At 37.3% G+C, this 27,003-nt stretch overlaps 1 protein-coding gene across 1 annotated transcript in view; it reads left to right on the top strand.

Annotated features, from left to right (window-relative positions):
- Positions 1 to 27,003, top strand: part of Braf (B-Raf proto-oncogene, serine/threonine kinase) — a 91,459-nt gene that overhangs the window by 26,220 nt on the left and 38,236 nt on the right. Inside the window, exons 7-13 of the mRNA XM_013021563.1 lie at positions 1,353 to 1,472; positions 10,329 to 10,488; positions 18,128 to 18,168; positions 19,176 to 19,216; positions 19,761 to 19,880; positions 23,870 to 23,954; positions 25,612 to 25,788. Of these exons, the coding sequence (XP_012877017.1) occupies positions 1,353 to 1,472; positions 10,329 to 10,488; positions 18,128 to 18,168; positions 19,176 to 19,216; positions 19,761 to 19,880; positions 23,870 to 23,954; positions 25,612 to 25,788 (744 nt within the window). The remainder of the gene's footprint in view (positions 1 to 1,352; positions 1,473 to 10,328; positions 10,489 to 18,127; positions 18,169 to 19,175; positions 19,217 to 19,760; positions 19,881 to 23,869; positions 23,955 to 25,611; positions 25,789 to 27,003) is intronic.

Raw genomic sequence — 27,003 nt, 5'->3', positions numbered from 1 at the left:
AAGGCTACTGCTCTACCACTTGAGCCACAGTGCCACTTCTGGCTTTTTCTGTTTATGTGGTTACTGAGGAATCAAACCCAGGGCTTCATGCATGCTACACAAGCACTCTACCACTAAGCCACATACTGAGCCTTATTATTGGTTTTTACCCTACTTTCCCTTCATTCTTCACAACATAATGTTATTTTTTGAAATAGAAATAATCTTATTTTTATAAAGTCAACTTTTCTGGAGGTCTAAGAGGTCAGAAACTTAGTAAGGAAACTTCATATTGAAAAGTAAATGTATCTGTGTCTTTGAACCTGTAGAAAATGCAACCACCCCATTCTTTTGTTAGATTATAATACTTATCTCCTGTGATAGAATAATTTCTTCCTGTTAATGCTATCATTATTTATGTAAAAAATTACCTGTGTAGTTTTTAGATGACCAAGTCAAAATGTTTCGATTTGGTTTTTTGTTTGTTTGTTGTTTTTTGCTTTGTTTTTTGGGGGGGATGTTTTTTGTTTTTTGCAGTACTAGGTTTTTTTGTTGTTTTTTTTTTTTGTCGGTCATGGGGCTTGAACTCTGGGCCTGGGCGCTGTCCCTCAGCTCTTCAGCTCAAGGCGAGCGCTTTACCACTTGAGCTACAGCGCCACTTCCGAGACCCTAAATTCTTAAAAATCACTTTTGAATAATTTTTTGAGAGGCGAAGTATCATTTCATTAAGCTCAATCATAGATGAAAGAATCTGATTCCTATTTTGTAATTCCTATTTTGATAATGTTTATATTCTCTCCCCCACATACACACATCAATCTCTTTCTCCCTTTTCCCCTCATCCATCTTCTCTCCTATTGTCTTTTTCACCTTTATCTCTCCTCACTTTAAGACTTGAAATCTTTGTACACAGTTTGTTTATAATTTTCTTTTTGCTTTATTCCATCTTTTCTAATAAATTAGACTGTCTATAATAGTCTCTTTCTGTCATTGCTATTTGCTGTAAAGATCTTTTCCTGATTACTTAAGCAAATAAGAATTTACCACTGTATTTTATACAGTATAATGATAAATTAACTGAGCACTAGATACTTTTTCTTGTAGTTTTTTTAACCTTGAAACATGGTTTTACCCCCTGTAATATGTAGAAATTTGACTAAGAGAATTAATTTTAGATTCTGACCTTGCCTTTGAATGTGCAATCTAATCTTTAATAAGCCTTTAGATAAAAATACCACCAGTTGAATTTTATTGTTTCTGAAAATGTAATTGATCCCAGGTTTTTCCACTACCTGTATAAATTCAGTATACTGAAGTTTCTGGGTTTTGCACAAGTTAGGTTTGTTTTGTTTTGTTTTGTTTTTGCCTCACAGTTTGCTGTTTGTCTCCAAGTTCTTTGAACATCACCCAATACCACAGGAGGAGACCTCCTTAACAGAGACTGTCCTTACATCTGGATCATCCCCTTCTGCACCCACCTCAGATTCTATTGGGTATGATTTGACTCCTGCTGCTCAGTGACATGTTACTTGAACTGCCTTCCTTTGGACCTTTTTGTTAATTGTAAACTTTTTCAACACTTATTAAATTAGGGGTTGTTACCCCCCCATAACTTATTTTATCATATCACTTACACATTTACATGCAGTTGGCCAGAAGTAGGATTAAAGCTAGTATACGCTGTATAAGGACCACTTCTGGAAATTAAGTTGATTTTGAGTCTCTGCCTTGTAGTCATCATTTTGTTACATAATAACATACATAGAGGTATTTGATTTCTACTTACTTGTATAAATAGGTATCACTAATTGAGCATGGTATTACACACCTGCAATCTCAGCACTTGGGACACTCAGGAGTATCACAGGTTTGAGGCCAGCCTAAGCTACAGGGCAAGAGACAGGAGAGAGATAGAGAAATAATGAGAGGGAGCAGGAGAGGAGAGAGAGTAACCTGTGAATTGAGGGCAAATAATTAAAAAGCTGTATGTAATTGTTATGGATAATTTCTGATAGAATATATTAAATTGTGATAAGGACATCAGTGTTTACATGGTAAGGAAGATTTGTGTGAGAAAAATGCTCAATAAAACTTAATGAAGATAGAATTTGAAGAAAAAGGATTAGTAGAATTTGAGTGACTCTAGGGATTAAAACAAGATGTTTGGGAGATGGAGAAACAGCATGGGAAAAAGGGACGGACGTGGCGGTTTTAGAGCTACTGAAGTAAGTTTATGTAAACTGAGAAGTACCATGTGTGATACTGCATTTTGGAGAGTTATAGAATTTAGATTGTTACTCACTTTACAGAAGGAGATGGAAATGATAAGTCTTGAAGCAGATTATTAACATGTTCAAATTGGTTTGGTCGTAGCTACTCAGGAAGTGGAAATCTGGCCAGCTGAGGCAGAGAAGTTTATTAGACTCTTATTTCCAAAATAATAGGGGGGAAAAAGACTATAGAGCTGGAAATATGGCTCAAGAGCATCAGCCTAGCAACCTTGATGCTCAGCATCACTTAAAAGAAGAAAAGAAGCCGGGGAGGGGAATCAACAGTGAAATCACGTAAATTAATAGAGGAAATATGTATGAGGAGGAAGATTTGAACTGGAGTGGTAGCAAAACATAAAGCATAAAAGAAAAAAAAAACATTATTAGTAGTTTAGAAAATAAAGAATGTCTTAAAAAATGTAAAAAGTCATATTTATGATTCACCCAGGTTACAGTGACTCATGTCTGTAATCTTAGCTATTCAGAAGAATCTAGGTCCAAAGCCAGCCTGAGCAGGAAAGTTATCTCCATTTAACCACCAAACCTAAAGTAGAGGGGTGGCTCAAGTGGTAGAGTACTAACCTGGTGAGCAGAAAAGCTCTGGGATAGCACCCAGGCTCTGAATTCAAGCCCCAGGACCAGCATTAAATACATAAATGAATGAATAGATGGGTGAATGAATGAATAAATAAATAAAATTTATAGTAGAAAAAAATACAAAATGATGATAAGTTAAATGGGTATTAATTTGCTGTGGAGCATTTCAGATCTGCTTGTTCTTTCCCTGTTGAATTAGAAATAGGAGTATGCAATATCTGATATGGTTTTTTTTTTTTTTTTAATTTGTTTCTTTAAAAAGTTCCCCTAGCCGGGCACTGGTGGCTCATACCTGTAATCCTAGCTGCTCAGGAGACTGAGATCTTAGGATCATGGTTCAAAGCCAGCCTGGGCAGGAAAGTCTGTGAGACTGTTATTTCCAATTAACCACCAGAAAACGGGAAGTGACACTGTGGTAGAGCACTTGCCTTGAGCTGAAGAGCTCAAGGACAGCACCCAGGCCAGAATTCAAGCCCCATGACCGACCGAAAAAAAAAAAAAAAAACATTTCCCTGTAGCATATTCCCTGCTCTAGAATATTCCAGAGAAATTCAGAAATACTTATTATTGGTTGTTTTGGGGTTTGGGGGTTTTTTGGTTTTTTTTTTTTGCTTTTTTGTTTTTTATGTTTATTTTTTACTTTTTTTTTTTTTTTGGCCAGTCCTGGGGCTTGAACTCAGGGCTTGGGCACTGTTCCTGAGCTTCTTTTTGCTCAAGGCTACTGCTCTACCACTTGAGCCACAGTGCCACTTCTGGCTTTTTCTGTTTATGTGGTTACTGAGGAATCAAACCCAGGGCTTCATGCATGCTACACAAGCACTCTACCACTAAGCCACATACTGAGCCTTATTATTGGTTTTTACCCTACTTTCCCTTCATTCTTCACAACATAATGTTATTTTTTGAAATAGAAATAATCTTATTTTTATAAAGTCAACTTTTCTGGAGGTCTAAGAGGTCAGAAACTTAGTAAGGAAACTTCATATTGAAAAGTAAATGTATCTGTGTCTTTGAACCTGTAGAAAATGCAACCACCCCATTCTTTTGTTAGATTATAATACTTATCTCCTGTGATAGAATAATTTCTTCCTGTTAATGCTATCATTATTTATGTAAAAAATTACCTGTGTAGTTTTTAGATGACCAAGTCAAAATGTTTCGATTTGGTTTTTTGTTTGTTTGTTGTTTTTTGCTTTGTTTTTTGGGGGGGATGTTTTTTGTTTTTTGCAGTACTAGGTTTTTTTGTTGTTTTTTTTTTTTGTCGGTCATGGGGCTTGAACTCTGGTCAGCTCAAGGCGAGTGCTCTATCACTTGAGCTACAGCGCCACTTCTGGTTTTCTGGTGGTTTATTGGAGATAGGAGTCTCACGGTCTCTCCTGCCTGGGCTGGCTTTGAACCAAGATCCTCAGATCTCAGCCTCCTGAGTAGCTAGGATTACAGGCGTGAGCCACCAGCGCCCGGCTGCAATACTAGGTATTGAATCTCTAGGACTTCAGAACTGTTCTCGTTCCTTTTGCCTTTAGGTTTGTTTTTGTTTTATGTTGGTCCAGGGGCTTGAATTCAGAGCCTGGGTACTGTCCCTGATTTTTTTTCTTTTTTGGTCTGTTGGTCATGGGGCTTGAACTCTTGGTCTGGGCTCTGTCCTTGAGCTCTTCAGCTCAAAGCGAGCACTTAAGGCACAGTGCCACTTCCAGTTTTCTGGTGGTTTATTGGAGATAAGAGTCTCATGGGCTTTCCTGCCCAGGCTAGCTTTGAACCATGATGCTCAGATCTCAGCTTCTTGAGTAGCTAGGATTACAGGCATGAGCCACCAACGCCTAGCTGTCCCTGTTATTTTTTGTTCAAAGCTAGCACTCTACCACTGAGGCACAGCTCTGCTTCTAGTTTGTGGGTAGTATTGGAGCGATAAGAGTCTCATGGACTGCCCAGGGCTACCTTGAACCTGGACCCTCAGACCTCAGCCTCTTGAATAGGATTACAGACATAAGCCACCAGCACCTCCAGTTTGTTTAAAGATAGAGTCTCTTGACCTTTGCTCAGATTGGCCTTGGACATTCTCTGTCTACTAAATAGCTCAAATGATGGGAATGTGCCACCCCAGGCCTAACTTGTTTGGTCTAATTAGTCTGTTGAATATGATACTTCTCCCAATTGATTTTGTAGACCATGATTTCTTTTTTTTTTTTTTTCTTTTTTTGTCGGTCATGGGGCTTGAACTCTAGGCCTGGGTGCTATCCCTCAGCTCAAGACAAGCGCTCTACCACTTGAGCTATAGTGCCATTTTGGTTTTCTAGTGGTTTATTGGAGATAGGAGTCTCACGGTCTTTGCTTCCCCAGGCTAGCTTTGAACCTGGATCCTCAGATTTTAGCCTCAGTAGCTAAGATTATAGGCGTGAACCACCGGTTCCTGGCAAGACCATGATTTCTTTCTAATGATACCTCCCAGTTCTGTGAACAGTGATAGTTCTGTGCTGTCCATAATAAAATCAGCTTGGCCTCTCTGAAGGTTTATAATGGTATAATCTATATTATTTGTTCTCCAGTGAAGGCCTCCTCTCTTAAAATTAAGAAACCAGGGCTGGGAAGGTGGCTCAGCGGTAGAGTGCTTGTCTTGCATACATGAGGCCCTGGGTTCGATTCTTCAGCACCACATAAGTATAAAAAACCGGAAGTGGTGCTGTGGCTTAAGTGGTAGAGCACTAGCCTTGAGCTTGAAGAGCTGAGGAACAGTGCCCAGGCCCAGAGTTCAGGCCCCACTACTGGGACAAAAAAAAAAAAATTAAGAAACCATTTGCATATGCTATAAGTATTTAAACTGAAATAGATGATCATCTTGAGTAAATGGTAAGAAATGCATTCAGAACTCACTATAAATCTTAATACTTTTATGTCACTGTATATATGCTTACCTTTGTAAAGATAAAAGTTAGATATTCCTTTTGCATTTTGTTATTAATCCTGTCAACATCTATAATGGCCATAACCAAGAAATTTTAAACAAGTGGAAATATCCTGCAGTTTTAAATAAGAAGTAAAAGCTACCTCCTTTTCTACTTTTTAAGAATGCTGAAGAATATATAAATTTAGGAATAGTCAGAATTGAAATTTTGCCTGTGTATGAAGTTTAGTGGTAGAATCATTGCTTGGCATAAGGGTCCTGAGGGTCAATTACATTTACTGCAAGGAAAAGATATAGCACTGAACAGAAGTACTCAGTTTGCCTCCAAACTTATTTTAAGTGTTCTAACTTAAAAATGAGATCTTAGTAATAATTTACTAAAGAATGTTAGAGTTGAAAATATTTTTTTCCCTTTGGTGACTGTGCTGGGGCTTGAATCAGGGCCTTGGTGCTGTCTGTGAGCAAAATTTTTGCTCAAGGCTAATGTACTACTACTTGAGCGACATCTCCACTTCCTACTTTTTGTGGTTAACTGGAGATAAGAGTCTCATGGACTTTCTTGCCCCCTCAAATCTTAACCTCCTGAGTAGGATTACTAGCATGAGCCACCTACACCTGGCTTGAAATTCTTATTTTTTAATGTTTTTTTTCCTTTCTATTTTTAATGTGATACTGCATTAAAAAGTTTTGCTGAAAACTCAATAAAAAGATATCATTGAGAGAAAGCCAGTTGGATGACTGCCAAGATACTTCTTAGGATATAAATTATCTTGGTCCAGAAAGATTTCCCAGTATAAACTGGGCACCAGTGGCTTTTCCTGTAATCCTAGTTACTGCAGAGGCTGAGCACAAGACCCTATTTTTTTTTTTTTTTTTTTGGTGGATTGTGGGCTTGAACTCTGGGCCTGGGCACTGTCCCTCAGCTCTTCAGCTCAAGGCTAGAGCTCTACCACTTGGGCCTCAGCGCCACTTCTGGTTTTCTAGTGGTTTATTGGAGATGAGAGTCTCATGGACTTTCTTGCCCGGGCTGGCTTTGAACTGCAATCTTCAGATCTCAGCTTCCTGAATAGCTAGGATTACAGGTATGAGCCAGGGTCACCTGGCTCAGAAGACTCTTATCTCCAATAAACTACTCAGAAAAGGCAGGAAGTGGTGCCGTGGCTCAAGTGGGTAAAGTACTAGCCTTGAGTAAAAAGAAGCTCATGGATAGCAGCCAAGCCTTGAGTTCAAGCCCCAGGATTAGAGGGAAATGATTTTCAGTGTAGAACATCAATTTTATCATGAGTGTTAAGAATATAATGACTCAAACAAATTCAGAACAGACTAAAGAAAACACCAAATAACTCATTTTAGTGGGAAATATACCAGTTATATAACCCAGATTTCTTTTGTTGGATAGACCAGCACTTGCTCTCATTTAGAAGATGTTTGTGGGAAACTGAATTATCAAAAAATAGTATTTGTTGGGGCTGGGAAGGTGGCTCAGTGGTAGAGCATTTGCCTTGCATGCCTGAGACCCTGGGTTTGATTCTTCAGCACCACATAAGCATAAAGAAAAAAGCCAGAAGTGGTGCTGTGGCTCAAGTGGTTGAGTGCTAGCCTTGATCGGAAGACCTGAGGGACAGCGCCCAGACCCAGAGTTCAGGCCCTACAACCGGAACCTCCCCCCCCAAAAAAATAGTATTTGTTGAACATGAGATTTAGACATGGTTCAGATTCAGAACATCAGGGCATGATAACTGGAGGTATTTTCCACAATTGTAGTAGATATTTGCTAAGCAAGTTGACTGTATAACAAGGTACAATTTCTCCTTTCAGAAAGTATTAATTTGATTTTGTATAATAGGGAGATACTTCATTTCTAATATATATATCCCCTTCTTAGGCTATGAAAATGAAACTTAACAGATTAGATGCAAGTTTTTTGTTTTGTTTGTTTTATTTTGCTGTTAGGTCACTATTTTTTACATTCATAGTTCAGATTTCTTAGCTTGTACATATTTCAATCCCTCAGGAAATTTCAAGAATGACTGCCACCTCTGCATACACCGGGACAATTAAGACTATATTAGACTATCAGTCTTAGTTAATTCATACATTCAGATTTTAAGTCCTATGACGTTAATGTGATTGAGATTTTAAATTAGTCTGAGACTAGTGTAGCAATATACTTTCCAAAACCTTTTTTGTTTAATTTTAAAAAATTTATTGTTATACACAGTGGCTACCGTTACAAAAGTCAGGTAATGAGTGTATCTCTTTTTGGACAATGTCACCGTTTCAGTTGCTGTCTCCCAAACCTTTTTTATTTTTTAATGTCATTTTTACATTTTTTAATCTCTCCCCAAATTCCCTAGCAATATGGGTGTATAATTGGTTGCCTACAGCAAGATTAAGAACAACTCTACTATGATCTAAAATTTTTTCAATAACTAGACAGCATAAAAAAGTCACAGGTGAAATATAGTAATTTTTCCAGTATCTAGTTTAACTTATAATTCTAATTGGACTGGTAACCAGGTTTTGTTTTGTTTTTTAACAATTTTTGTTTTATATAATAATTTTAAGCAACTATTTATTTTCCTTCTTCATTTTGTGCCATTATTGGGGCTTGAACTCAGGGCTTCATGTTCTTAATTGGCTTGCTTTCTCTCTCTCTCTTTTTTTTTTTTTTGGTTGTGGGTCTTGAACTCTGGGTCCTGGGCTCTTCAGCTCAAGGCTAATGCTCTACCACTTGAGCCACAGCGACACTTCTGGTTTTCTGGTGGTTGATTGGAGATAAGAATCTCAAGGACATTCTGCCCCAACTGGCTTTGAACTGTGATCTTCAGATCTCAGCCTTCTGAGTAGCTAAGATTACAGGTGTGAGCCACTGGCACCAGGAGGCTTGCTTTCTCTTGACTGGTACTTTTCCACCTGAGCCACACCTCCAGCCCTAGAACACATTATTTATATGTCACTTTTAAATGGATACACATACTTAATATGAACACATAAGTCAAAAATCTCTTTTCTTATCCTGAATAATGTGCTTCATATTCTGTTGATAACATTTATGTTACTGTTGAACTTCCTTTGTTCTTCAAACCTTTATGCATTTTCCTGTTTTTATCTTAATATTCTTCTCCATATCCTCTCCCCTCAATATTGTCTTTCTGTTCTAAAAGACTAAATAATACTGATTAGTTCACAAAAAATGTGGGTGAAATGATAACCAGTATGAGAGTAGGGCTTGTTACTGCTGGGTCCTGTGTGTGTGTTGTTGTAGTTCAGTTAAAGCCCTTTCTCTTCTAGCAAGTGATACTCACTCCTTGTTCCCCAAAGATTTTTCTTAGATGTACAGCCTCAGTCTACAGGTGTTTATAACTGTTTTTAAAACTACAGAGTTCGCTATGTCAAGTTTCTTTTAGGGCCTAGGGCCAGAGATTGTAGAGTGTTATCTCTAACACCAAAATACGTCACCTAATATGATCACCTAATTTTAAAAACAATTTTTAAAAATACCTGGTTTAGCTGGGTGCCAGTGTCTGCCTATAATCTTAGCTACTCAGGAGTTTGAGATCTGAGGATCGAGGTTCAAAGCCAGCCCAGGCTGGGAAGTCCATGAGACTCATAACTCCAATAAACCACTCAAAAACTGGAAGTGGCGCTATGGCTTAAGCGGTAGAGCGTTTGCCTTGAGCTGAAGTACACAGGGACAGAACCCAAGCCCCAAGTTGAACAACAACAAAAAACTACCAACTAAAACTACTAAAAAATCTACCAACAACAATAAAAACAAACAAACCTGGTTTAGCTGCACAGTAGTGGCTTGTGCTTATGATCCTCGCTACTGAACAGGCTGAGCAACCCTGGGCAGGAAAGGCAGTGAAACTCTTCCTTCTAGTTAACCATCAAAAAGCCAGAAATGGAACTGTGACTTAAGTTAGTAGAGCACTAGGCTTGAGTAAAAACACTCAAGACAGTGTAAGCCCTGAGTTCAAGCCCCAGTACTGTTACACACACACACACACACACACACACACACACACACCAGTTTAATGCTTGGTGTGTTATTCTCGTATTATTGATGTCACTATTTGAGCATAATAGAAATTTTAAAATGTGAAAGATAATTGGGTACTATGAAAATAATTTTCTGAATTTGGAAATGATGTTTCAGTATTGCCTCACTCATCTCTTTTTCTGGTCTTGAAATACACAGATATAACCTCAAAAATATTTACCATTTCTTTCCACAAAATTTCCATTTTACTACCTTCAGATATCAAACAATGACAAAGTTAGAAAAAATAGTGAATTAAAATAATGGATTTTTTTCAGTTTATATATAGTGTTTTGGGGGAAGGGAAGTGGTACTAGGGTTTGAAGTGAGGGCCTTGGATTTGCTAAGCAGGCTCTCTATGATATAAGCCACTCTATTACACCCTGGTATCTTAATTTTTAAACTAAAAAACCATTGCAGCTGAAATTTTCATGCTTGATTTGAAAGATTTTCCTGTTAAAATCTTGATATCTCCCATTTAAAAAAATATCTACATAATTGCTCTGAATCTTACCTTCCGATGACTTGATTTTTTCAGGCCCCAAATTCTCACCAGTCCATCTCCTTCAAAATCCATTCCAATTCCACAGCCCTTCCGACCAGCAGATGAAGATCATAGAAATCAGTTTGGGCAACGGGACCGGTCCTCATCAGCTCCTAATGTGCATATAAACACAATAGAACCTGTCAATATTGATGTAAGTATCCAGCATGCTAGAACTAAAGATTTCAAGTGTATTTCCTTTTTCTGCTACACTTGTTTTATATACATATACATATATATGATATGTTTATATAAAAATATACATACATGTATGTATATATTTCAGAAATAAGTGCCATCTTTCATTTTATCCATTGTTTTAAGTGCTAGGTTTATGTGAATCCCAAATACTTCCCCAGTGCCCGAACCACAGCTATTCAATTTTTTTTCTTCATGATGTCATCTCTGTAAAAGTCTTAACTTCAAGTGAAACTGGTTTAAATAACAAAGGATTTTAGAGGACCTTACAAGTATTCATGCAATCCTCTAAAATTTTATAAAATTGATTGTAACTGTGATAAATATGAAATCAGAATTTGTTTGTCCTGTTTTGTATTATAACCAATAAAATCCTGATTCTTTTTGTTTCATAATTACCATGTAATTTATTTAGTGTAAAGGAAAAACTATCATACGTATTAATTTTATTTTTCAAAATAAACTGTAAAATCACATCTTCTCACCTTTTTTTGATTGGTCGTGGGGTTTGAACTCTGGGCTTGGGCACTGTCCCTGTGCTCTTCAGCTCAAGGCTAGCACTCTACCACTTGAGCCAAGTCCCACTTTTGCTTTTCTCGTGGTTTATTGGAGATAAGAGTCTCATGGACTTTCTTGCCCATGCTGGCTTGAACCGTGATCCTCAGATCTTAGCCTACTGAGGAACTAGGATTACAGGCGTGAGCCACCATTGCCCGACTACATCCTTTCCACTTTACGCTGTGAAGCTTTTTCTTTATTTTTAGAGGTTCATTAAAGTGGCTTTTTTCCTAGTACCAGTTTTCCTCTTCTATGTAGATAGACCTGAATTCAGAGGTGAAAAAGATAGTGAAATAAACCAAAGTGTTCTAGGTTAGATCTGTTCTAGATACATTCAAAATTATATCCTTTATCTTTCAAAAATTAATATTACACTATTTTGCTTTTTTTTTTTTTTTCCAGTCATGGGCTTAAACTCAGGGCCTGGGCACAATGTCCCTGAGCTATTTTTTTGCTCAAGGCTAGCACTCTACCACTTTGAGCCACAGCTACACTTCCACTTTTCTGGTGGTTAATTGGAAGATAAGAATCTCATGGACTTTCCTCTCCAAACTGGCTTTTGAACAGTGATCCTAAGATGTCAGCCTCCTGAATAGCTAAGATTACAGGCATTAGCTACCAGCACCCAGCTCTATTTTCCTTTTTTTTTCTGATTTGACATTGTTTTCCTGGTTTTCTGGGTTTGGACATTTGAAGTATCACTTTATATGTTATCTTTTCATCCTTAAACAACTGTAAGATACCACCATTTTTGGTGCTACTGAGGTTTGAACTTAGGAACTAACACTCACTAGGCAGGCATGCTTATCACTTGATCAATGCCTCTAGTCCTTCCTGGTTCACCACCACTATTTGACCCTGCCAGTCCTTGGGCTTCAACTCAGGGTCTGGGTGCTGTCTCTGAACTTCTTTTTGTTCAGGCTAGTACTCTACCACTTGAGTGTCACTTCCAGCTTTTTCCGTTTATATGGTACTGATGAATGGAACCCAGGGCTTCATGCATGCTAGAAGCATTCTACCAGTAAGCTACCTTCCTAGCCCCCTATATTTCTTTAATTGAATCATTTACTGGTGGATTTTTCCACCATTGATTTCTCTTTATCCATTTTCATTCTTTATACTATCACTAGAATAACTTTATTTTTATCTTTATTTTTTTTTGGTACTAATTCTAGGGCTTGAACTCAGGGACTGGGCACTATCCCTGAAATTTAACTCAAAGCTAGTACTGTATGACTTGAGCCACAGCTCTACTTCGGCTTTTTTGGTAGTTAATTGGAAATGAGAGTCTCATGGCTTGCCTAGGCTGGCTTCAAACTATGATCCACAGATCTCAGCCTCCTGAATAGCCAGGTGTGCGCCACTGACACAGGGCTTATTAGGGTAGTTTTTGTTTATTTGTTTGTTTGTTTTTTGTTGGTCATGGAACTTGAACTCTGGGCCTGGGCACTGTCCCCCAGCTCTTCAGCTGAAGGCTAGCACTCTACCATTTGAGCCACAGCGCCACTTCTGGATTTCTGAGTGGATTATTGGAGATAAGAGTCTCATGGACTTTCTTGCCTGGGCTGGGTTTGAACTGGGATCCTCAGATCTCAGCCTCCTGAGTAGCTAGGATTACAAGCCTGTAGGCTTGAGCCACCTGTGCCCAGTTAGGGTAGTTTTTATAGCACCTTTTTTTATTATTATTATCTGTTCCCTGTTCCAAGACTTTCAGCCACATAACCTTTTCATTCATGGTCAGTCATTTATTCCACTAAAACTAATATTATTAACCTAGGGCTCAACAACTAGGAATTAAAGATCAATTGGCAACACAGTCATTGCCCTATAGGAAGTTACCATGGAAGATGAATCAGAAGGATAAAGTTGGGGGTAGAGGGCTCACACTTAAAATCCTACCTACTCAGGCCAGCCTGAGCAGAGAAGCCCATCTCCATTTAACCAGCAAAATACTGACTTGGGGCATGGCTCTAGTGGTATAGCACCAGCAAGAAAGCCTATTGAGATCTAGAGGCCCTGACTTCAAGTTCTGGTACCAGCACAAATATATAAATACGTCTGTCTGTCTGTCTGTATTATATGTATGTCTAAAGTGACAGTAAAATAATTTCCAGAAGGTAATAAACTCGTATTCCCCTGAATAATTAGCAGAGATGGGTAACTTTCAAGCCAGATTGCAAAAGGTGGATGGCTAAGAGTTTATTAAGCACGCTTGGTAGGGAGGAAAGGCATTTGTCAAAGAAATAGTATGTACAAAGCCATGGAAATAGCTTATATAGATGTGATTCATAATTGTTATTGTCACTTGTGGTTCAGGAGAAAACTGATAAATGGTAGAAGATGAAACTAGGTCCATTCCACATGAAATTTCTCTCTATTACTCTAAATGGTAGGGAGTCTGAAACACTTTTTTTTCTTGGTTTTATGAAACAAGTTCTCACTGTGTAGCAGAAACAGTTCTAGAATTCCTGAGCCTCCTGATTCAGCCTCTCTTGTGCTGTGATTACAAGTGTGTACCACTCTACTCAACCTGAAATACTTTTTGAACATGAGAGATTAGCTTTATATTTTAGAAAAAAATTGTTGATGAAGTAGATCCAATAAGTAACACATCTAAAAGCTAGACTGTTTTAATGAGCCTTTTGCAGTATTCCAGTGAAGAGATGATAAATTTCTGAAATCATAGCATTGATAGCAAGAGAAGGAATGAGTGTGTTGAGAGAAGGAAAAATAAAAATTAATGAATTAATGGTAAGATTCTTAGGAATATTGAAAATGGCAACTATATATGAGTACTTACTATGTGCAGGTACTACCTATACTAAGTGCTTTAAATACATTTGCTTGTTCAGCCTCATAAAGATTGTTAGGCTAAGTATTATTTTTATTTTCATTTTTCTCTTAAGCAGATTATATATTTAAAGAGGTTAAAAATACAGGCTGGGATGTAGCTCAGTGGCAAAGCGCTTGCCTAGCAAGTACAACATCCTGGGTTCAACCCCCAGTACCAAAGAAGAAAAAACAAAACAAAAAAAGCTGCTAAAAAAAGAATTTACTAAGATCAAATTAAGATTTACTCAAGATCTCACTGCTGAGAAGTGGCTGATATGGCCTTCCTATGTTAGGCCCATGGTATTTATAGTAAGTAGTACAGGAAAAAGGTGAAAGAGATACCAATGATTATGTTCATGTTTCTGGCTCATAGATGAGAACATGGTTTATAGAAACAAAAGTGAATTAAAAAAAAAATTTGGTGCCAGTCCTGGGGCTTGAAGGAGCTGTCCCTGAACTTTTGTGCTCAAGGCTAGTGTTCTACCACTTGAGCCACAACTCCACTTCTGGCTTTTTTGCGGGTAGTTACTTGGAGATAAGAATTTCATGGACTTTCTTGCTCGGCCTGGCTTTGAACCATGATCCTCAGATCTCAGCCTCCTGAATAGCTAGGGTTATAGGCATGAGCCACCAGCACCCAGCTAATCTACTCTTATTTAAACCTTAAGATGTAAAAAATAAAAAAATAAAAGCAATAATTTTTATTTTAGACATATTGACATAAGATACCTGTAGATCTTTAAGGTTTAGAAATCTATTTGCAATTGAATATAGTGACCTTAAATAGAGATACAGATTTTAGAAGCAAGTTAGTATATTTGTGTCAGTTTAAGACATGGATGTAAATATTACTTAAGAGAGTATAAAATAAATTGAGGTCAGCCTGGGCAGAAAAGAGTTTCCTTGAAACTCTTTATCGCCAATTAACCACTCAAAACCCAGAAGTGGAGCTGTAGCTCAAAGTGGTAGAGCATAGCTTTGAACAAAAAAAGCTCAGGTACAGCACCCAGGCCCTGAGTTCAAGCCCCACAACCAGCAAAAAATTAAAAAATAATAATAAAAAAAACTAACCCCAACTATTTGAGACACAGAGATAGGAGGATCCAGAGATGAAGGCCAGCCTGGGCAAAGTTTTCAGTACCTTATCTCAAAAGTATAAAGTAAGTAAATAAAACAAAAGGACTAGGTGTACAGAGAAGAGAGTAGAAAATGCAGTCCTCGTGAATATTGATATTGCAGAAAAAGAAAACTGTTCTTTGTGACTTTTATAGGCTCTTCTTCAGGTAGCTTCAGTAGTTCTGCCTTAGCCAAAAGAAGGGTTTTGAGAGCGTTCACCTGCCATTAAGACTTATATGCAATAAAGACCAAAATAACTTGTTTTGGTAATTAAAATGTTATTTGTGGGTTGGGAATATACTTCAGTGGTAGAACACTTGCTGAACACGTAAGAATCCTAGGTTCAATTCCCAGCACCACTAACAAAAGTGGCTAGTAGAGGATAGGAAGGCAAGTAAAGAAATAGGGTTGCTGGTTTTGAGAAGATTCCTGTAAAGGAATAACAAAACAGACAAAACAGGTGCAATTTAAAATTTTTTTAAATTGTTATTATAAAAGTGATAGAGGGATTATAGTCAGGTGAAGAGTACATTTCTTGGGCTGGGATGTAGCTCAGTGGCAAAGCGCTTGATTAGCAAGTGCAACCTCCTGGGTTCGGTCCCCAGTACAAAAAAAGACAAAAAAAAATAGAGTTAAAAAGAGTACATTTCTTTTTGGACAATGTCACCCCTTCCCTCTGTCTCCCAGGTTTTCCCTCCCATTCCTATATACAAGGAGCAGTTATTTTTAATGAAAGACTAACAATCTGTAGAGAAAGAAGCCAATAAGGAAAGGCTGAAGATAACAAGATAGAGAAGAACTGATTTAGTACGTTCCGTGGACTTGGATATCATATCTCACAGAAACTACAAAAAAATTAAAGATGAACACAGTTCTCTGTAGATTGTATGTTATTGGGCTAACTCTGGAACAGTGCCTACCTACCTCCTGGACTGGTTTGGGAAATTTTTTATGCCTGGTATGTAATAAGAAATTAGAAATTGGGCTGGGAAAGTGGCTCAGTGGTAGAGTGCTTGCCTTGCATGCATGAGGCCCCAGGTTCGATTCCTCAGCACCACATAAGCAAAAAGAAAAGCCGGAAGTGGCGCTGTGGCTCAAGTGGTAGAGTGCTAGCCTTGAGCTGAAGAGCTGAGGGATAGCGCCCAGGCCCAGAGTTCAGGCCCCACAATAGGACCCAAAAAATTAGAAATTATAACTAATACACTGTGTGCAATATTTTCAGGTATAAAATTGGCCCTGAAAGTTCTTTGATTATTTTTCTTTATCATGATGAAGGAGAAATATATAAGAGAAGGAACTAACTATAAGATAGAATAGGAAAAGTTAGAAAGAGCTAGAAGAACAATTACCAGAATCTAAAACAAATACCAAATTGTTAAGGAACTTTAAAAACATACCTGAAATCTAAGTTTACCAGAACCGAGAACAAATACCAAATTGTTAAGGAACTTTAAAAACATACCTGAAATCTAAGTTTATGTGGTATACTAGAGTTCAGTTTTAAGAACAGAGAAAGAGGGCTGGGAAGGTGGCTCAGTGGTAGAGCGCTTGCCTTGCATGCCTGAGGCCCTGGGTTCGATTCTTCAGCACCACATAAGCAAAAAAAAAAAAGCCGGAAGTGGCGCTGTGGCTCAAGTGGTAGAGCGCTAGCCTTGAGCTGAAGAGCTGAGGGACAGCGCCCAGGCCCAGAGTTCAGGCCCCACAACCAGAAAAAAAGAAAAGAAAAGAACAGAGAAAGAAAATTTGGACCCTTTAGAGTTGCAGGGAATTTCAGAGCTGTTACAGCAACAAGGAAAGGGATGTCGCATGCGTGCGTGCGTGCGTGCGTGCGTGTGTGTGTGTGTGTGTGTGTGTGTGTGTGTGTGTTCCTCTATCTAGAAGGACAAGGAAGCCCAACTCACACATTTCAACTACTTTACCAGTGTCCAAATTCTATAGTTATTACTTATGCATCATTATGATCAATTTCTGCAGGCTGGAAGCCCATCATCATGATTGCCAAATCCTATAGTTCCTATGTATGTGTAGGCACTGAAAGTTACCAATAGCACTTTGGTGGTAGTAACTTCAAGAAACCAATTTTTCTTTTGTTATATTTTTAGGCTGTTATGTATCATTTAATTTTCATGTTTGGGTATCTTCTAATAGTCACTTAGCACTTAGTTTGAAAATACGAATATCTGTTGATTATTCTGTTAAAAATGGTGAAGGATCTACATTAATACACTGAACATGTTAGAAGTATACTTGGAAGTAATTTATTCTTTATTTAATCCAGAAGCAAAAAGCTGCCTATTTGAAAAAAAATTGCTTAGAAACATTTAGGGTCATTCAGTCTCTCACATTTAATTAAACCAAATAAACTAACCCAAGTTCTGCCTCTTAAGATCCAGGTTGCTTTACTAATAAAGAGTTTACCCCAGCTATCAACATGATTATAAAAATAAAGACCAATCTTAACATGATCCTTATTTGAGCTATTTTGATTTTCTTTCTTATCCATGTGCCCTATATTTTTATGATGGAATTCAATGTTCTTTTAATTTTGTATTTTTATTGTAAACATGTTTCATGATTCAAGTTTCATAATGTTTTGGTAACTGCATAATAAACTGATACACAATAACTTAACCATAATATGTCAAAATTATTTCTGGCTTTTGGTATGATGGATGCTGCTGCACTAAACATCCTTGTGCATATCATTTTTTCTTCTGAATTATTTCCGTAGGAAAAATTCCCAGAAGTGGAATTACAGGATCAAAGGGTATGAACATTTTTATGGCTCTTAATATGTGCCAGTAAGATTTTCTTTAAGGATTGATGGAAGCCATTGAATGGCCAGAAATGGATTTTAACACGTGATCAGGACTAATAATCCTTCCAGTACAGGATTAGATTGGCAAATACTTCAGAATTTAGATTTTTATATGTACACTAGTTAATTTCATATGGTTTGTTTTGTGAAGTAACTGTTAAGACAGGAGTTGTTTTGAATTAACCTTTCTGTTAATGAATAGTGGAAAATTCAATGTTGTTACTTTCTTGCCATGTACTTTGATTAAATATACTTTACTATTTGTTTATAGGATTTGATTAGAGATCAAGGGTTTCGTGGTGATGGAGGTAAGTCATAATTTCAGCTTAAAAAAAAAGCACATACACAGAGAAAAATGCAATTGCTTTGCTGCTTGTTTCCTTTTTACTTGCTTCTTTCATGAAACACAGACACAGAGAAAAATGTGTAGAGAAAATCCAATTTTTTTCTGTAGTACTGATTATGTATTGTTAATAAAATTTTAGGTAATTTAAAACATGAGTAAAGAAAATTAGAAGACATGAAAAGGAATATAAAAAAATACTATTTACAATGTACTATTAACGGATATAGTATATCAAGGAGAGATCCTTAGTTATTTTACCCCTTTTGTTAATTTCTACCATCTGGGAGCTTCTACAGATACAGAAAGATTGAGATTAGAATCAGATAAAACTTTACTAAATAATTCTTAGAAGGAGTTCTTTTAATTGCCTGCCACAATTTGTATTTGTCAGACTTTATCAACGACTTTTCTTAGTCTTTTTAGAAGTATTTAGAATATACTTTCTGTGTTTGTGCCAGAACTGAGGCTTGAACCAAGAGTCTTGTGTTCTCACTTAGTTTTTAGGCTTATAGCTAGCTGCTGCTCTACCACTTGAGCAATTATACTTGTAGCTTTTGGTGGTTAATTGGAGATTAAGATTCTGTGCTTTTGTCTGCCCAGATGGGCTCTGAACTATGATCCTCAGATTTCAACATTTGGGTAGCAAGGATTACAGGCATGAACCACTGGTGATCAGCTAAAATGTACATTTTATAGAATAAACCCATAATGGAAAAAGCTTGTTGCCCTCTTTGAAACAGAACTGAGATTTCCTACAGAATTTTTATCTAGCATTCATTCTAGCCAAAACAACATGAAATATTATAAAATGTTTCATGTTATGAAAATACTTTTTGTAACCCTAAATAATGTTTTCTAGATGATATTTGAGATTGTCTTGAAGTTTTCTTGCAGGAGGTCCTTTCTGTGTTTATTTTTTCAGCTATTTTCTATCTAATATGGAAGATTTATGTTAACTGCTTATTATGCTTAGAGCTAATCTCTTCACTGTGACCTTCTTGTGTACCTTCAAAAGTATCTAAGCCAAGAGACTCAATGGTATTTCATATTGAGTAAACATTATATAAATCATCTTGTTATGTTTCTGTATTCCTGTGAAGCTGACAGAATAATAAGCCTGAATTATGTCCTCTGGGCTTAGTATTGACCACAGCACCTATTTATATAGGAGTTTTTGTTCTGTTATTCCATGAACCTGCCAATTAATGTTGCTGCCAGTTTGACTTTCATATGTCCTAATAACTGTGGCTGCTGATAATTTTGCCCAATGCATCCAGCATTTAAATGTTGCCATCATGTTAGCATCACAGTTGACTTAGTCATAAACACAGCCTGCTCAGTACTTAAAATCAAGTGGCATTTCTTGTCCTAAATATGAGTCATTTTTTTAAAGATCATTGGGATATTATTAAAATAAGCAGGTGGTTTTTTTTTAACACCCAGAATTATTTTGTAAAGCAGGCTTCAGTTCATCGTATTTATTCCCCATGACTTCTTTCATTTCTTCTGTGTGTCTGTCTTCCTGTGTTTGCCTGCCCCTCTCTTTCTCTTCTAACAGCCCCCTTGAACCAGCTGATGCGCTGTCTTCGGAAATACCAATCCCGGACTCCCAGCCCCCTCCTACATTCTGTCCCCAGTGAAATAGTGTTTGATTTTGAGCCTGGCCCAGTGTTCAGAGGTAGTTGGGCTCTTCTTTCTTGTTTTCACCCAAAGCAAATTAAATATAAGCATCCGTAGATGCTGTTTGTGTCTCACCCTCACAGCGTGTGTTTGTAAGTGTGAGAGTTTTAAGTACTAAATTTCTGCTTGGCTTGGCTGGAATGCTCTGAATGTGCTTCTCACACATACTACACAAGCTTTCTGTATGCTGTCTGTCATAAATATTTAAAAGCAAGAAAATTCTGAGTTGGGATTTCCATCTTGTTTTTTGTTGTCTCATGACTTCTTAATCACAGTGGGTGGGAAAAAATAAGGTGGGGAGGCACCAACAATTTTCACGGTTTTTAAGAAAATAAAAATAGAAATGGAAACCCCTATTAAAAGATTTTTCTGAGGCTTTTTTATTTTTGAGATTTTACAGTATCAATGTTTTTCTTATAGAATATGTATTTTATAACTTAGAATATATATATTCCATAACAAAATGAGGAAGTTATTTAAATATATATTGAATTTTTATTTAGTGCTAATAAATTTTAGCTAATTCATAGAATGAATAGGTTTAGAAAATTTGAGGAGTTATACTTTTAATTAATGTGAGGAAATAGTATAATTTCATCCTCTTTGTTTTGAATATTTTAGTTATTGGTTAAACCAGTGTTTAAATTTTGAAGTAAGAGTTAGGACAGGTGTCTTACTATCTATACATACTGGTGAGTGAACAAGACTGAATATATTACGGTGCTTTGGAATTTTGCTATTACAGGCTAGCTGGCTGGTTCATAGAATGGGAAAAAGTCATTTGGAACCAATAATAGAATTTAAATACCACATGTTTAGTAGAACAGAACTGTGGAACCTGTGCAAGCAGTTAAGGCTTTATTTTCTTGAATTTTATCAATAGCAGATAGAAAATGTACTGTTTTTCAGTTAAAAGACACTCCATACATTGTTTTTAATAGATAATTACATATAAAATCTTGGAAATTTTGCATTGTGATATAGTAATAAAATGTCTACCTAGATTTACCATTTCAGTGTTGTTATTGGTATCATTCTTTGGAAAATCATGGCTCTTTTTATTCCCCAAGAATATTAATATTTTTGTTTTAAATTTATTGAGGACCTTCAGTACTGTGTATGGAAAGCAACCTGGAAACCTCAGCCCTGCTCAGCTATACTCAGGCCCTACTCAGTCCTTGAACTGAGCCCCTCTGAGCTTAGGCTGTTTACCACCGAGTCAGCTTTTGGAAAAGCACCCATCAGAAATATAATCCTCCTAACATAGCTAACTTCTTAAGAGTACCCCTGGGCTCAGTGGGCTTATAAAATATTCCTGCTTATAGTAATTTAGCTTTGAGGCCAAGATACTTTCTCTTCCTTATAAAGGTAGAGATTTTTCTAGAAAGTCTTGAGAAACCTACTTAGGTTTTCTTTTATTAACTCCATTAGACAGGTAACTAGTAATTTATATTTAGTAGAAAAAGGCCTCCAGGATCCACTAATAATGACCCACATTTTTTGGGGGGGGGGGTCCGGTCATGGGGCCTGAACTCTGGGCCTGGGCGCTGTCCCTCAGCTCTTCAGCTCAAGGCTAGCACTCTACCACTTGAGCCACACTGCCACTTCCGGCTTTTTTCTTTTTGTTTATGTGGTGCTGAGGAATCGAACCCAGGGCCTCATGCATGCAAGGCAAGTGCTCTACCACTGAGCCACCTTCCCAGCCCAAGAATCTCTCAGAATTTCTTGCCCCAGCTGGCTTGGAACTGCAATCCTTAGATCTCAACCTCCTGAGTAGCTAGGATTATAGTGTTATGAAATATGTAGTCTAACCAGTAGAATGAACATGAGATTGCAAAAGGACAAAATAATGACATTCACAGGGAAATGGATGGAACTAGAAAAAAATCATTTTGAGTGAGGTAAGCCAAGAGCAAAGAGACAAACACATGGTCTCCCTGATATGTGGATGTTAAATCCAAAATGTAAGGAGTTACGACAAAGTAAACAAGACTTTAGAAACAAAGGACCTCCACTCATCTGATCATATCATTACTAAGTGACCCCATGCTGCTGACCACATATATGGTATGTATGTGCACATCTGAGGGATACTAGGAGGAAGACACAGAAACAGAGGAAAAGGGAAAACATACAATAGCAGGATCCATCAGCTGCACTGGACATCGATCAAAATGAAATAAGCAACTCAATGGCAGCAATGGGAGAGAGTGAGGAAATGAGCAGGAAAGAGAGAACAGCTGACACTAAGCAAAAGGAAAGAAATGTACATATCACCTGATGTGGAAGAAATTGCTGTATTGTCAAAGTTCATAGAATTCACAAATTTTATAGACAACGATAAAGACAGTTTGCCCCATGAATGTGTTTGTGACTTTAAGTATCACTATCTCACAAGACTATGAAATTTATGTAATCACTTAATGACAATTTTTTAAAAAGTTAAAGTATATGTATATATATATAGGTATATATGTATACACTAAGAAATACATATAAGTGGACAAGAAGCTGAAAGCTTACAAAGTGGACATGAATAATAAATAACAGAACACTATTAGCTCTCCAGAAACTTCTCTATTCCAGCCAGTCTTCCTGCCATGGATAACTACTACCTTCCCAACCTTAGGAGGAATCATAGAGTGTATACTTTTGTGTCTGGCCCAGTTTACTCAACACTGTATGTATGATTCATCTGTGTTGGTATGATTGAAGTCATTCTCTGAATAATATTCCACTGTGTGACAGTTACCTGATTACTTCTATCTGCTGTATAATGAGCATTTTGGTAGTTTCTAGTTTAGTGTTACTCCTAATGATGTTGAAGTATATGTTTTTTGGAGAACCTATTTGTCCATTTTTACATAACTACCAGCAGTATTACACAGTGGTTGTACCAGTTCATATATCTGCTGGCAGGTTATATAAAGTTATTAAACATGATTTTTTTTTTTGGCCAATCCTGGGGCTTGAACTCAGGGGCCTGGGCACTGTCCCTGAGCTGCTTTTGCGCAAGATTAGCACTCTACTTGCGCCACAGTGCCACTTCCGGCTTTTTCTGTTTATGTGGTATTGAGGAATCGAATCCAGGGCTTCACGTATGCCAGGTGAGCACTCTACCACTAAGCCACATTCCTAGCCCCATGATTTTTTTTAACATAACAAAGACACATTTTTTTTTTAACACAAAAACAGACTTCTGGAAGGAAAGACATGGACACACCTCAAAATGTTTCAAAAGTAAATGTGCCTAATGTATTCCTCCCATAAATTTTTTGAAGTGTACTAATATTTTATTTTCTTAATCATAAGTGTCATAGTAATTCATAGCTTTAAGAGACAAAAAAAAAGCTGGTGGCTCACATCTATCATCCTAGCTACTCAGGAGGCTAAGATCTGAGGATTGTGGTTCAAAGCCTGCTGGGGCAAGAAAGTCCATGTGATTCTTATCTCCAGATTAAACACCAGAAAACTGGAAGTGGTGCTATGGCTCAAGTGGTAGAGTGCTTGCCTTGAGCTGAAGAGCTGAGGGCCAGCGCCCAGGCCCAGAGTTCAAGCCCCAAGACTAACAAAAACAAAAACAAAAAACCCTGAACTACTCAGAAGTTAGCTACTCTGAAGTTTTCAGTTTCTTTTTTAAAGCCAAGCTCCCATTGGGCCTGTTCATCATGTTAACATATATAACAAATAGTTCTAATTTAATATTAAATAATCAGAAAAATGTTCTGTATTGATTAAACTAAAATTCTAAGGAAGAATAAAGTTGGCTCTTCTTTAAATTGCTATTTTGAAATGCCTAGTATAAAAATAGCATTGTTAGTTTAGTTTTTAATCCATCGAAAATTAATAGTGTAGTTATGGCATAAATAATTCACTTCAGTTTTATAATGCCTATTATAGGGCTATGACAGTGAGAACACCCACAAATATTTCGTACTTTTAATGTAAAAAATTAGAATGACATTTGGAATGACAATTACCTTTTAGGTGATGTAGCAGTGAAAATGTTGAATGTGACAGCACCTACACCTCAACAGTTACAGGCCTTCAAAAATGAAGTAGGAGTACTCAGGTGAGCTTGTGAGATTACTGTTTTCTAGAGATAAGTTCTTGTTATTGCATCCTGTTTTCCTGTGGTACCCTCTGTGAGCTTTATAAATTTACTCAAAATGGATACAGAAGTGTAGCATGTCTAACTATAATTTACCTTTCATCATATTAATTTAAATAATATTCACTGTTTTATGATACAGCTGATAGAAGACCAAGTCCTGGACTGAAAGGTGGAAATACAGTGTTCTGATCATGTGTGATAATAATTCCACTTATGGAAACAGTACCCTTAAATTAAAATTCTAAGAACATCAGAATCCATTTTGAGGTTGTGTTTAGTCCTTGTTCCAAGGACTTTGGGAACATTGACAAAGAAAAGTAGATCAAGGGTAGTACTACTTTAAATGAGCAAGATTCTTGAACAACTTAGTGGGGAAATAAATGGTCAACAAAAGCAAGCAAATTTAACTCACAGACGGTGTTACATTCTAGAGGATATGTAATTATTCATCTAATTCCAGAAAGCAGAACAAAACAAAACAACAACAAAAAACTAGTTGTGAAAATTAGAGAAAACTGTCTCAAATTTTTTTATTTTAATTTTAATTTTTAAGTAGTTGTACGGAGGAGATTCTATTTAACAATGCAATTTACCAGTACTATGCATCTTTTTTCTTTTTCTTTTTTCTTTTTTTTTTTGTTGTTGTTGGCCGTGGGCCTTGAACTCTGGGCTTGGACGCTGTCCCTCAGCTCTTCAGCTCAAAGCAAGAGTTCTACCACTTGAGCTACAGCATCACTTCCAGTTTTCTGGGGGTTAATTGGGGATAAGTCTTACAGACTTTCCTGCCCTGGTTGGCTTTGAACCTCAATCCTCAGATCTCAGCCTCCTCAGTAGCTAGGATTGTAGGCATGAGCCACTAGCACCTGGCTACAATGCATCTTTTTTTTTTTTTTTTTTTTGGGGTCCGGTTGTGGGGCTTGAAGTCTGGGCCTGGGCACTGTCCCTCAGCTCTTCAGCTCAAGGCTAGCGCTCTACCACTTGAGCCACAGTGCCGCTTCCGGCTTTTTTCTTTTTTCTTATGTGGTGCTGAGGAATCGAACCCAGGGCCTCATGCATGCAAGGCAAGCGCTCTACCACTGAGCCACCTTCCCAGCCCCTACAATGCATCTTAAAGAAAACTTTTTTGTTTTTGTTTTTGTTTTTTGTCGGTCATGCAGGTTGAACCCAGTGCCTGGGTGCTGTCCCTGAGCACTTTTGCTCAAAGCTAGTGCTCTACCACTTTAAGCCACAGCTCCACTTCTGGTTTTCTGGTGGTTACTTGGAGTTAAGAGTCTCACAGTCTTTCTGCCCAAGCTGGCTTTGAACTTCCATCCTCAGATCTCAGCCTCCTGAGTAGCTAGAATTACAGGTGTGAAGAAACCTTTTTAATACTAACCCTGTAAAAGAGTGGGGGCGGCTATATTCTTAAGCAGTAGCTTCCCACAATTGAAAGTATTTAAGAATCTCTACTTGCTTGTCAGAAATATTTTTTAAAAATCGTCATTCTATTGCCTTTTTCCCCTCTCCAATACCTTTTTCTGGCAGCATCTTACAGATAGACTACTTGGCTTTCTCTTTAAGAATTGCTAACATTTATTGACATTTACTATTTACTGCCACATTTCTTTTTTTACAGGAAAACACGACATGTAAACATCCTACTCTTCATGGGCTATTCCACAAAGCCACAGCTGGCTATTGTTACCCAGTGGTGCGAGGGCTCCAGCTTATATCACCACCTGCACATCATTGAGACCAAATTTGAGATGATCAAACTTATAGATATTGCACGGCAGACTGCACAGGGCATGGAGTAAGTTACATTCTATTACATCTTGTGCAAATTACTTTTAAAGATCCGTAGCAAAAGGCTTTGCTTGATATCTCTTAGGGACTGCATTTAAAATTATTTAGCAGTACAAGGACACCAGTGATTAGCAATATGATACTAAAAATAGTCTTTTCTAGTATAGTCTTCAAAACATCTAATAAAGTATATCAAGTACTTCATCATAAACTATTTAAAGTTTTGATTTAGCATTCAGTGGTATAGCTAAGTAGTAGAAACTCAAAAAATGAATAAATAGAACAGTAGGCCATAAAAAATAAAATATTAAAAAATCATTATAGTTGTTGAAGTATATAAAATAGTTTTCCTTGCAAATAATTTTCTTTTTAAAAAGTCCTGTTACAAAGTGGTCAGTTTATAAAGTTAAAATGAAATATTTATACCAAATTTTGCTATGTAATTTAAAATAATAGGGTTTATAAAATTATGTTTTAAAATAAAAAACTAGGGCTGGGAGGTGGCTCAGTGGTAGAGCACTTGCCTTGCATGCATGAGGCCCTGGGTTCGATTCCTCAGCACCACTAAACAGAAGAGGCCAGAAGTGATGCTGGGGCTCAAGTGGTAGAGTGCCAGCCTTGGCACAGAGAGGCTCAAGGACAGTGCCCAGGCCCTGTGTTCAAGCTCCATGACTGGCAAAAAAAAAAAAAAAGAGAGAGGGAAAGAAACTTGAAAACAATAATAAATAAATAGAATTAGCTAAGCATCTCGGTGTACTTCTGTAATCCCATCTACTGAGACTAGAGCTGGGACGATAGTGGCTTGCAGCTAGTCTTGGCAAAAGGTTAGCAAGGCCCCAGTCTCAACTAGTGAGGCAGTGATATTCACAGGTATGATGCTAGCAACGTGGGAAGCTTACAGATTTGGCCCTAAGCAAAACACTACTTGGATCCTTAAAATAAAGGGTTAAAGGGCTGGAATTGTGGTTGAAGTGGTAAAGGGACTGCCTAGCAAGCACAGTGCTTTGAGTTCAAATCTCAGCATTTCTCCTTGCCCACAGAAAAAAGATAAGAGCTGGGAATGTGGCTAAATGGCATAGTATTTGTCTAAAACCCATAATAACACTCACATACACTCTCTCTCTCTCCCTCTCTCTCTCTCTCTCTCTCTCTCTCTATATATATATATATATATGTATATATACACACACACACACACACATATATCACACATCTCATACAC

This window comes from Dipodomys ordii, unplaced genomic scaffold (assembly GCF_000151885.1).
Source record: "Dipodomys ordii isolate 6190 unplaced genomic scaffold, Dord_2.0 Scaffold56, whole genome shotgun sequence".
NCBI classification, from domain to species: domain Eukaryota; kingdom Metazoa; phylum Chordata; class Mammalia; order Rodentia; family Heteromyidae; genus Dipodomys; species Dipodomys ordii.
Note: the sequence above shows the minus strand (reverse complement) of the source record. Positions and strands in the feature narration are given on the sequence as shown.